At 45.4% G+C, this 14,323-nt stretch overlaps 1 protein-coding gene across 1 annotated transcript; it reads left to right on the top strand.

Annotated features, from left to right (window-relative positions):
• The first annotated feature begins 3,663 nt into the window (after positions 1-3,663).
• Positions 3,664-13,820, top strand: LOC105921271 (coagulation factor IX). Its single transcript, XM_012856976.3, has 10 exons — positions 3,664-3,774; positions 3,991-4,163; positions 6,813-6,837; positions 8,685-8,798; positions 8,885-9,019; positions 9,089-9,369; positions 9,544-9,658; positions 10,716-10,912; positions 10,981-11,106; positions 12,854-13,820. The coding sequence occupies exons 1-10, from the start codon at positions 3,708-3,710 to the stop codon at positions 13,094-13,096; spliced, it is 1,476 nt and encodes a 491-aa protein (XP_012712430.2). The 5' UTR covers positions 3,664-3,707; the 3' UTR covers positions 13,097-13,820.
• The last annotated feature ends 503 nt before the right edge of the window (positions 13,821-14,323 follow it).

Here is a 14,323-nt window from a genome sequence, read left to right as displayed (position 1 = left end):
GAATGGACCTCCAGGTTCTCACCTGGAGAAAGAACCACTCAGATGATCCATGAGTGCCTTCTCATTCCAACCAGAACCAACCGACCCAATCTGGAGTCTCAGGCCTCAGGTTGGCTGAATCTGATGAACTCCTTGTGTTGAGTTCAGGTACCGTTGGATTTCTCACTGAGCTCCACACAGATTTCCCACAGTCCCTGAAGTGAACAGAACTCCTCCAAACACAGCACCACAGGCTGGTTCTGAACTCTACTACAGTCTGAGATGGTGTAGATCTGTCACACACAGAACCAGAACCCTGACCGGGTTCTAGCCGAGCCAGAACCAAAGCCTTGAACTGTGACACAAGATGCATCAGTTACTCGGGTCGTCCACCGTCGGTCAGAACCAGTTCTCAGAACGCCGTCACCCGGCTGACCCATCAGAACCTCCTCCTGTTTGCCCTTTTGGACCAGGATGCAGCAGAACCCTTTAATCATGAACCAAATGTTCACCAGCATCTGGACCGGAACACAACGCTGTGGGTCAAAGGATGGAACGTCCTGGAGTAACAGACCCGCAGATCCAGCCCGGTGGACCGGAACCGGGACGGACCGACAGCTGTGTCTGTGTTTCTGGGCGGTACCAGCTCAGTGGAGAAATCGGGTTTTACAGTGACTGTGGTTCTGATGACAAACGGAACATATTAGAGTATTTTTGGTCTTATCCGAGGTTTTGGGTCCAAAACTGAAACGACCCGTCAGATGAAAGAACCTGGAGCCGGTGTCAGGAGCTGGTCATGAGTCTCTGATGTCCCACGGTCCTCTAACGCACCAGCAGATCGCAGCCTGAACGCTTCTGATCAATCTGACGGAGATTTAGAGATTTTAGCTAAAGACGTATCAATCGGTGCCTTAAAGACGCGGCAGCTGATCCGAGGTCAGCCTCAGTGACGTGAAACCGAAGCCTGCAGGGGGTTCCGGTCCGATCTGGGGCTCCTGGTCCTGGCGGTTCTGGAGCGGTGAAGCATTTTTACTGTTCCAGCTGGTTCTGAGTGCGGCTGTTTGCCATTTTGGCCCCAGAGTTTTGTATGTGGTTCCAGTTCTAATCTGGAGCCCGACGTTTTAAAGGACGGACCCGGACCTTTTCAGAACCTGGTCCAGATACCTCAGGGTTCTGGAAGGGTTTTACTGTCTCATATTACGGATCCAGACCTTTATGTCTGGTTGTAGACTTTTCAGAACCTTCATCAAAGCATTTCATGGTCCAGAACCAGACCCAGAGTCCTTCCCCTTATCCTGATGTGTGCAGGTTTAGACCCGGATGCCAGTCTAGATGTTTTGGACCTCGGTCGTTTTTCTTTGGTCCCACATATTTCTAGGTCTGGATTTAAACATTTCATGTTTTTACGAGTTGTCTTTTAAACATTTCTAACTCTAGATCCAAATCCGAGTCCGGAGATCTCCTGGTTTGTATCCACTGGGTCCCATTACAGATGTTTTCACCTTTAGATGCAGATGTTTTAGAATCTGGCCCAAAATATTCAAAGTCCAGTTTCAGATATATTTCATCACACATGTTTTACCTCTAGATCCAGATGTTTAGGTCTGGTCCCAGATGTTTGTGAATCATAGTCTAGACTCAGAGTACAGAACAGAGTCCGGCTCCGGGTGTTCCAGGTCTGGATCTGGATTTTCCAGATGTGTGAGTCCTGTTACTCATTGTCCAGACGGTCCAGATTCTGGATATCTGGGCCATGCTTTAGATGTTTTCCAGATGTGTCACATTCCTGATCCAGGTGTTCCTGAATCTTCGTCCAGTAACTTCGTACTGTAGACCCAGATGTTTCTTTGTTCTACTCTTGGTCCGGACGTAGATGTTTCAATGTTTTTGGTGTCTAGAAGTTTCAGATTCTGGATCTAGATGTTTGTGTCTGGTTCCCCACGTTTCTGGTCCCGAATTTAAACTTTGAAATGTCTAGAATCAGAGATTTCTGAGTCTAGATAGGTACAGTTCTGGGTTATAATGTTCCAGATTTGTTTTCCTAACATCTGGATCCAGATCCCTAAACATCCAGATCCAGATGTGTCCACCCCAGGCGTCCTGCTTCTCCTCAGTGCCTTGCTGAAGGGCACGTTGGCCATGTTGCTGGACTAGTCTGATGATGCATCTATTTATTGTGTAATTTATGACTGAACGCTGACACTGTTCCGGTTGTAGGAGCGCCCCCTGCAGGGCTGTGGCTGTAAATACAGAGAACCAGTGAAACCTGTGGATAATAAACTTCATGTCTCCTGTGAAACGCTGTCGGGTTTTCTTTAAGCTCCTCTGGGTAAAACTTCAGGTTTAAAACGGCAAACATCTGCAGTCCTGTCTGGTCCTGGAAATCATCACCAACCAATTATCTGGGACTAAACCAACGGGTCCGCTCAATTAGAACCTGAAAAATCAAACTACAGATGATGATTTATTAGTGAAGTCAACTCAAGAGTCCCAGTTTCCGACGGTAAGTGAATGCATCCCAATCATCATTAACGTTATTTATAATTTTGCTTTACCACCAGCTACAGCTGACGCAAAATGCTGAACATTAAAAACAATAAAGTGATACCAAGGGATAAAATGGAAAAACTAAGCACTCAATAATAAATTAATAAACTTACCTCTACCTGATGTAAAGTGGTAGTTTGGTGGAGATTAAAGGGAGAAGCTGGATGATTCTCGTCTAAAACTAAAAGAGTTTCTATTAAAACCGTCTTCATGTCCAGCTTGAGTTTGATTAATGTGTTATTAATGGAAACCAGATTTTGCAGCTGGTTGGCAGATCTTATGCCGACGCCTTGAAGATGCCGTTCTTGTGATGACCAGATCTTCTCCTAATAAAATAAAAAATATAAAAACAGAACCAGGACTTGTTGCAAGTTAGAAAGCAATCACTAGAAAGTAAAATCCCCTACCATCGACGCCTGGATATACATGAAATATGCGTGATTGAAAATTTGCCTTTCTAAACCCTCAGGATGCAAACGGGCGTGTTTTACTAAATCTGGTCTAAATGGAGCGAGCACTAAACCCTCTCAGTCGGACTTTCTGTAAGAATGCAGCTCAGGACTCTGAGTTTTTGTCTTGTGATTGAAGGCGTGCTTCCTATCAGGTGTTGATGTGCCATGGAGTTCATAAACTGAAAATAAATGTAATAAAAATAAAAACAGTGCATTATGAACTGATGAAGTTGGAAAACACAAACCAGGAACCAGAAGCTGATAAATATCTAATGAATCTTTGCTGGAGAAGAAACGGCAGCTAAAAGTGAAGTCAGATCAAATAAACCTTTATTTTCTGACTATTTGGTGACCAGTTTGACGCAGTTCTGAAAGAAAATTTCCAGGTTCTGATTCAAACAGGCATGTTTTTGCTGCTGACGTTAAAGAGGAAAGTGCCTGGTGTTGAAATCCCGCTGGGCTCCGTGTTCCCTGCAGGATGTCGGGTTCTCTACACCAATCAACAACAACCACTGTTCTCCTGAACCACGGGTATTTTCCCTCAGAGGGTGACCTCTGACCTCCTCCCTTCAAAGGTGAGTGATGAAAAAAAGAAAGTTTTCCAGAAATCGCGTTGGACTTTTATCCCTAGTTGTCCTCTGGTCTGCTGAGTAAATGTTTGAACTGTGGCTAAATGTGGATCGATCAGCCAGACCTTCATTTCACCGGTGGACAGATGAGGAGGCAGACATGTTGTCGTCCAGGCTGTGGACTCTAGGCTTCCTGCTGAGCTGCTCCTTGTGGGTCCAGTGTTCAGGTGAGACTAACCGAGACATCCATCTGTTTACCAGATCCATATAAATATATATAAATAAGATAAACGATAACCACAGCGGATTGTGAGATCGTTGCCTTCTGACTCTGGGCTCTTTGAAACGAGACTGTTGAATTGCTGATGGCTGCCGTTACTGTTTAATAATTAAACAGAGCAGAAGTCAATGTTAAGTTGAGTAAAGGTTTATTTGCCTCTCAGTCTTCCTGGACCAGCCGACTGCTGTGCAGATCCTGCAATCCTCCGCCAGACGGCGGCGTGCCAACTCCTTCGCCCTGGAGGAGATGCTGCCGGGAAACCTGGAGAGGGAGTGCTATGAAGAGCGCTGCTCCAAAGAGGAGGCCGCCGAGATCTTCCAGACCCAAGAAACCACAGTAGGACTCAGTCTGGGGCCTTATCAGGCAGCAAAGCGTCTTTCATTAAGTCATTTTAGTGTTCTTTGGTTTCTTGTCCTGGCTATTTAGAATAACAACATGGGGATCTGGTTGCCTTGCAGTGACAGGTAACTTTGTTAAATTAGTGTCTGGAGAGGCTGTGTTTGGTTCTGGCCGCAGAATGGACAGGCCATGAAAACTGTGAAAAGACAGGAATGAGAGGACAGAGGAAAAAACAGAGAAGGTGGGGAAAAAAACAAAGAAATGGCGACAATGAACCAACAGAACTAAAATAGTAAAATCAAGGACAATAAAAAAAGACACGTATAACTCAGTGCCTTCTAAATCCATAGCAAAACCAGTAGCACATTTAATACCCAATGTATTTGGTGCATGGGATTGTGGGATTGTGTCTTCCTCCGTCTGTACATACAGAAACTGTAAATCGTTTGCATGTAAGTTTGTCCAAAAGTGTAAAGAGTTGAAGTGCGGGTGAAGGACACCCCCAGGGACCAGTTTCTCGGCACTCTGTACCGGAATCTGCCACATTGAATCCGGTAACCAATAGGCCACCAACAGACCCCAAACCCTCGCAGAGTCTAGTAGACACAATCCCACCTAAAGAACACAAGAGCCTGGTGAAACCATCCATGCTGTCAATCCCCTCCACAGCAGAACACCCAACACACACCCTTACTGGACCTGGTCCCATTACTCCTCAATTCAATGACCCTGAATCCCCTTGAGCAAGATACGGACACTGGCCAACCAAACTTCATAACAAGGGGAAACGGCAAAGCACTAGGGTCTACCTACCCATCCACCCTCACACAACCACGAAAGAGAAACCATCCAAACAACAGACAATGTCCCAAAATGATACAAAGATGTCACCAGACGTGCCATCAACACTGTCCCAACCCAAAACCCCCAACACCGTCTTTGCTGTCAAGACTCCCACACTTAGAGGGCCTCTTGATAACGCTGCCAGCAGCAGACACCAGTACCATATACAACGGCATGCGGCAGTGCAGTAGATCCCTCAAGAAACATAAACAAGAAAGAAAATGAATCTATGTCGCCATTGAAAGGGTCCATTATGGCAAATCCCGGGGAGACTTCACGTGGTACACAGCGTTCACGGCAGAATACCAAGAGAGCATGAATCAAGCCAGACGTAGGGCCCACAGCAGTGGCGGTTCTAGACCAAATTTACCAGGGGGGCCAAGGTGGGGCCAGTGTTTTTTCACAGGGGCACAGAACAAAAAAATAATAAAAAAAAACAATAAAATGGCAATATTTAAATGTGTAATAATATTAAGTAAACCACTTGTGGCTCTGGAACTGCAGGTTTCGGACCCCTGATCTAGCAGTTGAAAACTTTGCCCCCAGCTCAATACGGCTAAAGCTAAACATGGAACATCTTAAGTTTTAAATTATTTTTAGTGTAAAACTGCATAGGTAAAAAATAATATTGGTCAAAGGGACCAGTCATGGTTTCTTTACCATTGGAAATAATTATGAGAAGTGTATTTATTATCATGTCTTCAGTACAGGGGCCATAACAGGGGCCAGGACCATTTCTACAGGGGCATGGGCCCCTGTTGGCCCCTGTCTAGAACCGCCCCTGGCCCACAGTATCAGCAGAGGCTCACACAGGCTAATGTGGGTGATGCTCAAGCATGGGGACCTCACATCCCCACCATCACACACCACAGCCCTGCTTCTCAGACTCCAGCCGCTCCTAAACAATGGGTAGACGGGGACAGAGACGTGCCTGTTGCAAAAGCTCCTTTGCTCATTTCACCCCATGCCCAAGTCAGCGTCACACAGACCCAATAGCCTGACAGCTCAGCTCAAGAAAACCATTAGTGCAACTGGAATCAACACTGCATCCAAAATGCCTAGAGCCCAGCAAAGACCAGAAATAGTTGCCAGCACGAATGCAACCCACAAGCAACCAAACACCATTGCACTATGACAGTGATGTCACCAGTGAGCACCATTAATGGCAACCCAAGTCCCCTGAAACAATCCCAAACCGCTATCTTCACCTGAGCCAGTGGAGAACCTGCCCCCCCTCCCCCCAGCTCCTCAACATTTAAATGGTCCATGGTTAAGCTAAGTCAAAATGCAGACATCTAGGAGACCCCCTTACAGTTTAGACATTACTAGTTCATCCAAACTCCATCTGGAGCATCCATGTCCTGCACTTCTGTGCAGAGGTCTGACCTCTTGCATATTTCCAATTATCGGAAATCATCTGCCGAAATGTTTATACCAGATATTCGGGAGATGATCATCGTTAGACAAGGGCCATAATGAGGAGTGGGGTAGGTTGGGACCACTGTCATCTGCTCACTTTGATTTTATTAATGTAGTTTATGATTCCAAACAAGACAAAGATCGACCAAGACCTGGTCAGAATTTCTTAAAACCCCTTTAAACCTTTGTTATAGGTAGTTTACCTGTTCGCTGCTGCCTAGTTCATAAATATTGGTCTAGATGCGATTAGATCGTTTCAATCTTAACCTCATTTAACCAGTTTGAACCTGTTCAGACTAGTCTGAATCCTCCTCTCAGTTTTAGTAGCTGCTGTTTGGTTTTATCTTTGCTGCAGATATTAACTCTGAACCCTCTCATCCACAGATGGAGTTTTGGTACCGGTACGAAAGTGAGTACAACCATCACCCAAAGTGTTTGATATGTTCCTGCAGAGAATACATCTCAAACTGGAGACAAGGAGATATTTATCTGATATTTATCTGAGAGAACAGCTGTCAGAAGCTGGTCTGGATGTAATGTTCTCATCACACAGCCCCGCCTCGTCAAATCGCATTGATCATCGCATTGATCACCTCATATTTCTGAATTTAGAGCTGAACCTGTGTAATACAAACCCACTGATAATAATAAAATAACAGAACATATCTGAAGAAATTTAGAAGGGGCCTGCCGCGTGTTGCGTATTGTCCGACCAGAGCCAAAGGTTCAGCATGTGTCTGTACCAGGTTCACGAAAATGACCCAGATGAGTCCCTGCGTGTCTAAAAGACTATCTGGGGCTCATAATGTAAGGTTAAAATGTTAAATCAAGATTCACAATGATCTAAGAAATAAATCAGGCAAATGGCATTAGTTTAAACACCGTTTGGGACACCAGACACTGATGGACAACAAGCTGCTGGAACAGGGAGGCGCTTCAGAGAGCATAGATTGGCCAATCAGAGCAGGGATCCAGTCACTTCTGGGTATTTTCCACAGACTCCAATCCGCTGCGCTCTACACCACTCGGTGCACTAATGTCCCTTCCACTTAAAAGTATTGCTGGTGCACCTTTGCTTCCAGTTTATGCCTTAAGGCTGATTTAGGCTTCTGAGGCCTTCTATTAGGTAATAAAAGGCCCGAATCAGCATTTAGGGTTGGTTCTGGCAATGGGTTACAGAGACATGGGTGGTCTAGTTTTAATCCTCTACTCAGGCCCTTTGCAACAGTACCATGTCCAGATCAGACTTTGGTCGTTGCTTGATGACATCACTCTGTCTGGTGACATCATTATGTTATGACATTATTACATCCCATATGTTAAGACAGAGGTGTCACATTCCTCTGTTCGTTGACATCCCTGAACATAATGACGTCACTCTGGTGGTTCACAAAAACTTTATTTCAATTAAATTTTATTTATATAGCATGTTGAAACATGTCATCATCAAGGCTCTTTCCAAAGTCAGACTCCATCAGATCCTCCAGGTTGGTGAGAAAGTTTCCTCTCTAAGGAAACCCAGCAGGTTGCATCAAGTCTCTCCAAGCAGCATTCACTCCTCCTGAAAGAGCGTAGAGCCACAGTGGACAGTCGTCTGCATTGTTGATGGCTTTGCAGCAATCCCTCATACTGAGCATGCATGAAGCGACAGTGGAGAGGAAAACTCCCCTTTAACAGGGAGGAGAACCTCCAGCAGAACCAGAACCAGGCTCAGTGTGAACGCTCATCTGCCTCCACCCACTGGGGCTTAGAGAAGACAGAGCAGAGACACAGAAAGCTCAGAAGCTCACATTGACCCAGGAGTACTTTCTATGTTAGAGAAGACAGAGCAGAGACACAGAAAGCACAGAAGCTCACATTGACCCAGGAGTACTTTCTATGTTAGAGAAGACAGAGCAGAGACACAGAAAGCACAGAAGCTCACATTGACCCAGGAGTACTTTCTATGTTAGATGGTAATAGAGGATGATCTGCCTCCCCTGATGATGTCACAGCTAACAGAACGCCAGACCAGGTGCACCTTCTATGAAGAGAAAAATGACAGAGAACAAAAAGTTAAAAGATGAATTAACAACAAGCGATGTGAATTGATGTGATGTTACTCTGTGTGGTGAACTGCTACGGCTCCTGACATCCCTGATATCCCCGACTGTAACTGTGTTGGAACCATGACTGTGGCGTCATAACTGATTGGTGGTTCGTTATAAAATGGCATCACTCTGACTGGTGAAAGGTTCTGCCTCCTGTGTGTCGCAGACCTGAACCCCTGTCGGATCAACCCCTGCTGGAATGGAGGCATCTGCGTTCAGGACCGAGAGGACTTCCTGTGTCTGTGCCCACCCCGCTTCCACGGGAAGACCTGCGACTCAGGCAAGCAACCCTCTGTGACTCAGGTAAACCACACCTGTGGTTCTGATGCATCACAAGTCACGCTCTCCGTGTTTGTGCTCGCTTAGAGGTGTTAGAGTGCCGCTATGGAAACGCTGGCTGCATGCAGTACTGTAAGGACCTGGCAGGGGGCGCTGGTGTTCAATGTGGCTGTGCTGATGGATTCAAACTGGAGGCTGATGGAAAGAGCTGCACGCCAACAGGTGAGGAACTGTGGACACCTGATCTGATCCAAGGCAAACATGACTTTATCTGCTCCTTTCACCGTACAGTTGAGTTTCCGTGCGGCCGACAGCAGGTGGCAGCGTTGCACTACAGTCGCTCCCTGTTGGATCTCTTTGAAGAAACAAACTTTACCGTGGAGCGGGACGCCATGTTGGACTTGAACAGCACAAACAATGCCACCGAAGCATTAGAGGAGTTCACGCCAACAAACTCAACGCTAGGTGGCACAGGCGGAAACCAGACTGAGCTGGAGGCACGAGACGGGTCACACATGTTGACTCGCATTGTGGGAGGAAACCTGGAGAGAAAGGGAGGGAGTCCCTGGCAGGTGTGGCAGCAGCAGTCTTCTTCTACTGGTTGTTTAGGCCATGATGCAGATGGAAAAATTTAATTCCCTGATTTTACTGGCAGAAAAGTAGATTCAAACATTCTGAATTATGTGTCTTTATGTGTTGGTTTGCCAGACTGTGCCCTTTACCTAAGTATATGTCCGTACGTTCAGGTTCTGATCCACAGGGCGGATGGCTCCGGGTTCTGTGGAGGAACTCTGGTTTCAGATCGATGGGTAGTCTCTGCAGGTCACTGCTTCGAAGACTCTGCAGACCACATCACTGTAGGTGAGAACATTGCTAAGAACACGGTGGGACCATTAGTCTGATTACCCTGCAGGAAATGGTTCTGCCCTCTTCCAGGAGGGCCCGGTGGACCAGAAGAAACACTGATGGAAACATTGAAGCCATCCGCAAGTTCTGATTGGTCTCTTTACATTACAGTCAGAAGGGATTGGCTGGTTTTCTGTCTGCTGGGAGGCCTTAAAGGTCAAGCCACAGGCTGTTGATCTGGCCAATATAAAGCCTCGACGATCCTTTTCTGAGCCAGAGATAAACTTCCTGTTAGTTTTCAGATTGTTGCCCTACTGCGTAATCCACGTTAGCTTGATTGTAACGTTGCAAATTGGTGGTTGGACCTTCCTCTTTTTTGCAAAAGAGGGATAAATATGTTTCCGTCAATGGCAAAAGTTGTCCAGGTTCTGAAGTAAAGCAACTCCACACCATGATGCTACAGCCAGTATAATGTTCTTTTCTGAAAGGCTGTTAGTTTTAGACCAGATGTAAGAGGACGCACATTTTCCCAAAGGTCTCAGGGATCATCAGGATGTGTTTCGGCTCTGCTGTGGTGGCCGTTTTGGCCCAGTCTGTTTTTATTAATCCTTGAACTCTTACTGGAGCTGAGGCATGCGGAGCTTCAGATGGGGTTCTGAGTTTTTCTTTATGAGTCGCTGATGAACATTTAGAGTCGCATGGTGGCTCAGTCACTGTTCTTTGTTTGCTCCATTATTGGATAAAGGTTCTCACTGTGGGTCACTGGAGATCAGAAGCCTTACAAAACACTCTATTTACACCGATGGATGTTAAAACGACGTTTATTTGTTGTTAAAGTTCTTTAGTTTGGGCCTGAGCTGTTGCTTTTTAGACTTTTCACTCTACTTCGTGTTACCAGATAGGTTCTAATTAAGGAACTTAAATTTCTGCTGTCTGGCTGTAATCAGGGCGGATGAAACTGAATGAATAAATCAATCCATGAGTTAACAACAGGGTGCAATTAAATCTTCAAAGGGACAGGTTCATCCTGAATAAAAGTACTTTTATGTATTTGTTTGTTTGTTTGTGTCAGGCAACTATGATAAAAAACGTCCTGATCCAGGCGAGCAGAAGATAAAGATCCAGCAGATCATTGTCCATCCTCATTTCCACGCCTTCACCTTTGACAGTGACATCGCCCTCCTCTACCTGGCCGAGCCGGTCGTCAGGAGCCCCACAGCTGTACCCGCCTGCCTCCCGGACCCCCACCTGTCTGGATACCTGCTCAGGGTAACCTGGTTTCACACACGCGTTCAGTTGATGGATGTTTGAGATTGTGACGCCGTGTTTGTGCTCAGGACGACACCCGGGGCGTGGTGACAGGGTGGGGGGCCACTCAGTACCTGGGCAGCTCCTCCCGCTTCCTGAGGAGGGTGACCCTGCCGGTGGTTAGCTACCAGGCCTGCTATGCCTCCACTGAACAGGTGATCCACCTCACGTCCACCTGGAGGGGGCAGTATTAGCTGATCTAAAACCAGAAAACAGGTTTTATTCTGCAGAACTTTGTGTTTCCAGGTACAGGATATTCCCATTCGGACTCTAACAACACAAGTACATTTTGTGATTTACTTACAATACATCGTTCGCCTCATCCTGAGCAGGAGTTCTAATATATATATATATATATATATATATATATATATATATATATATAATATTTTGCTGTCTAAGCTTCACTTAAAGCTATAGTTGGTAATCCTGTTCAGAAACAGTTTTTGATATACTGGGTGAAATCGTCCTTCCATCCTGATGTATTCAGAAAAAAGGAGGTAAAACATTAGATCTCTGTGGGAGAAATTAGACCAGAGTGGATTTGGGAGATTTTCTCACACGATCCCCCTGAGGAGCGGAAAGTAGCAGGTAAGACCGTAGACGTTATACAGGTAGACGCCCGATTCATTGGCGCTGCCTGCTGAAGCTGATGTTTCAGTGCGGCCGCCATCTTGGATGTGTCTCTCACGCTTACCCCGGTGCATTTATTTGTATCGAGGAAGCTGTTTGCCCAACTAAAATAAATCATAACACTCTTTTCAATTCAAGTCAGTTTTATTTGTATAGCGGCAATTCACAACACATGTTTTCTCAAGGCCCTTTATGAAGTTAAATTTAATCAAATCATACAGTCTTCCTCTGTGTTTTGGAATCTGATAGCAGAGCAGTTTGGACCAGCGGATTCTAAAGTAACGATGCAAAAAGAGAATGGGTCTTGCATCCTGATTGCTCTTCAATCAAACGTCAACGAGCAAATTATTTTCCAAGACCCACTGTTGTTTTCCTCAGACTGCCATAAAGCTGTGCTCTAGTTCACCTGACCTCTAGGTCACATGACCCATTTAGTAATGACTCCGACCCTCTCAAGTTATATAGGCGAGCTTTTGAGAAGAGCAGCGCGCATGGAGCGTTGATACGAGCCTAGTGCTGCATATTGACCTGAAAAATAATTTCAAATATCTCAAATTAGGCTAATACTTGGGTAATACCTGCTGCTCCTCTCAGTAACCTGCCGTATCAGTGTGTACATAGGTGTGTGTATGTGTCAAACTCAAGGCCCGCAGGCCGAATCTGGCCCGTCAAGGCAATTTATCCGGCCTTCAAGATCCAAAAAAGCCATATCATGACAAGAAGCAGACACATATATCCTTTTAAATTGTATAAAGTGACTAAAACTGGGCCTCCTGTAGAGGATGTTGATTTTTTTTAAACTGTGTAGTAACAGCATCCCGCCACTAGATGTCAGATTTCCCACAACATAATTAAACAACCCAGAAATGTCCCAAAAGAGATAAAGTGATGCAGAATAATGAGTTTAAAATGTAAATCCCCCGAATATCGATTTTTTTTTTTTTTTTTTTTTTTTTTTTTACAGATAAATTGTATAAACTGGGCCTGAGGTGCTACTTTTATGTTACTCTGCATTTTTTTATATTTCTATGTGAACTGAAATGAAATTAAATCAATAGTATCATCTATATAGGAGCAACCGGCCCTTTTAATGACTTCATGATGCCAAAGTGGCCCAATATAGAAATTGGTTTGACACGCCTGCCCTACAGCCTTATGCTGTTTTTTAAGCATCGTTTTCCTGTTGAAAAGTGGTGATTTTAAACTGCTTAACCCTGGTTTTTCAGACCGGTATGACCCTGTTAACTGTCCTCCCCCTTCGTCCTGCAGGTGATCACAGACAACATGTTCTGTGCAGGTTACCTGGACACCAGTATGGACGCCTGCAGCGGAGACAGCGGCGGCCCGTTTGTGGTCAACTACAGAGGAACCTGGTTTCTGACTGGTGTTGTCAGCTGGGGAGAGAAATGTGCCGCTAAGGGAAAGTACGGAGTTTACACCAGACTGGGAAACTTCCTGAGCTGGGTCAAAGATACCATGCAGACAGTGGACCGGAATGGGACTCACAGTTGATGAGAACTGAGATCTAAAGTTGACCAAACTGGGACCATCATCATCGGTCTGGGGAGGAATCAGGCAGCAAACCTGGAGGTTTCTGCAGGAGTATAAAACGGCAGGACGTTGATACAGAACTTAGTGGGCTCTGTCACTTTTACACTCTGCACCGCTTTCTATTAGACACAGACCCATGCTGAGTGCTTCTTCATAATTATAGGCTTTACTCTGTTTTTGTACAAATCCATAGTCAAAAAGGAAAACTTTGATCCAGTTCCAAACTGCATTAACGATTATTGGAAACTGCTGCCCTGCAACATTGAAGCAGGAAGATAGTTTACCTGCAATAATCTACCGGCACCTGGAGGTGCCGGGTCCACTGAGCCAGAACCTTCCTCAGTGCTCAGAACAAACAGGCTGAGTGCAGACCTTGCAGCAGAGCTCTCCTTCCACCATGGCACTGCTGCAATGAATGAGTACGATTAGCAGCAGGAGCCTGCAGCAGTGATGGTGACTGCAGACGGGTCCGTTTACGTCAGTCACATTTGTTCATCCTGTTCACGATTATGGGACGTTTATGTACAAATGCAATCAATGACAGCTGCTGAACAAATAGCATTTCATCTGTGTCTGCCACGATGCTGACAGCAGCAGGAAATAAGTGCTTAAAAATGTTGTAGCCGCCATTGGATTCACAGCATCTGATTCTGGGCTTAATAAAGGATCATTTCACTGCTTTTTACAGGAGTCTCCTGATTTCCTTTGTTTGGCTCTAATTGTTGTTGGGGAGGCTGTTATAGTAAAACTTGGATCTTTTTCAGCTCAGCCATTGGTCTCTGCATCTCTGGAAGGTATTTCTATATTTGAGTCTTAGGGTCAAGTATCTTGAAAAGGTTTCTGAAACCTTCCTCTTCCACAGTGAAGACAAGCTCAGAGTCTTTCACAGTAAGGCGCCTTGTTTAATTAACCCGGCCAACCAGAATTAAAATCAGTCTGGTAAGGCTAATTTCCCTCCGACCCGAACAGACCGGACCAATCACAGCGCGGGAGGCGGGACTTTTACGATGCGTCTCTCTCAGCAGTGGAATTACCCATAATGCAGCAGCGCTTTGCTGTAACCATAACAGTCAAGATAAATACGGAGATTTTGTTGCTTGGTGCCTTGGATTAAGAAAGTGCATCTGAGTACAACGTGTATCTGATTATTTTAGACAAATGCGACAAAAAATTGTTCACTTGGAGAGT

This window comes from Fundulus heteroclitus, chromosome 23 (genome assembly GCF_011125445.2).
Source record: "Fundulus heteroclitus isolate FHET01 chromosome 23, MU-UCD_Fhet_4.1, whole genome shotgun sequence".
NCBI classification, from domain to species: domain Eukaryota; kingdom Metazoa; phylum Chordata; class Actinopteri; order Cyprinodontiformes; family Fundulidae; genus Fundulus; species Fundulus heteroclitus.
Note: the sequence above shows the minus strand (reverse complement) of the source record. Positions and strands in the feature narration are given on the sequence as shown.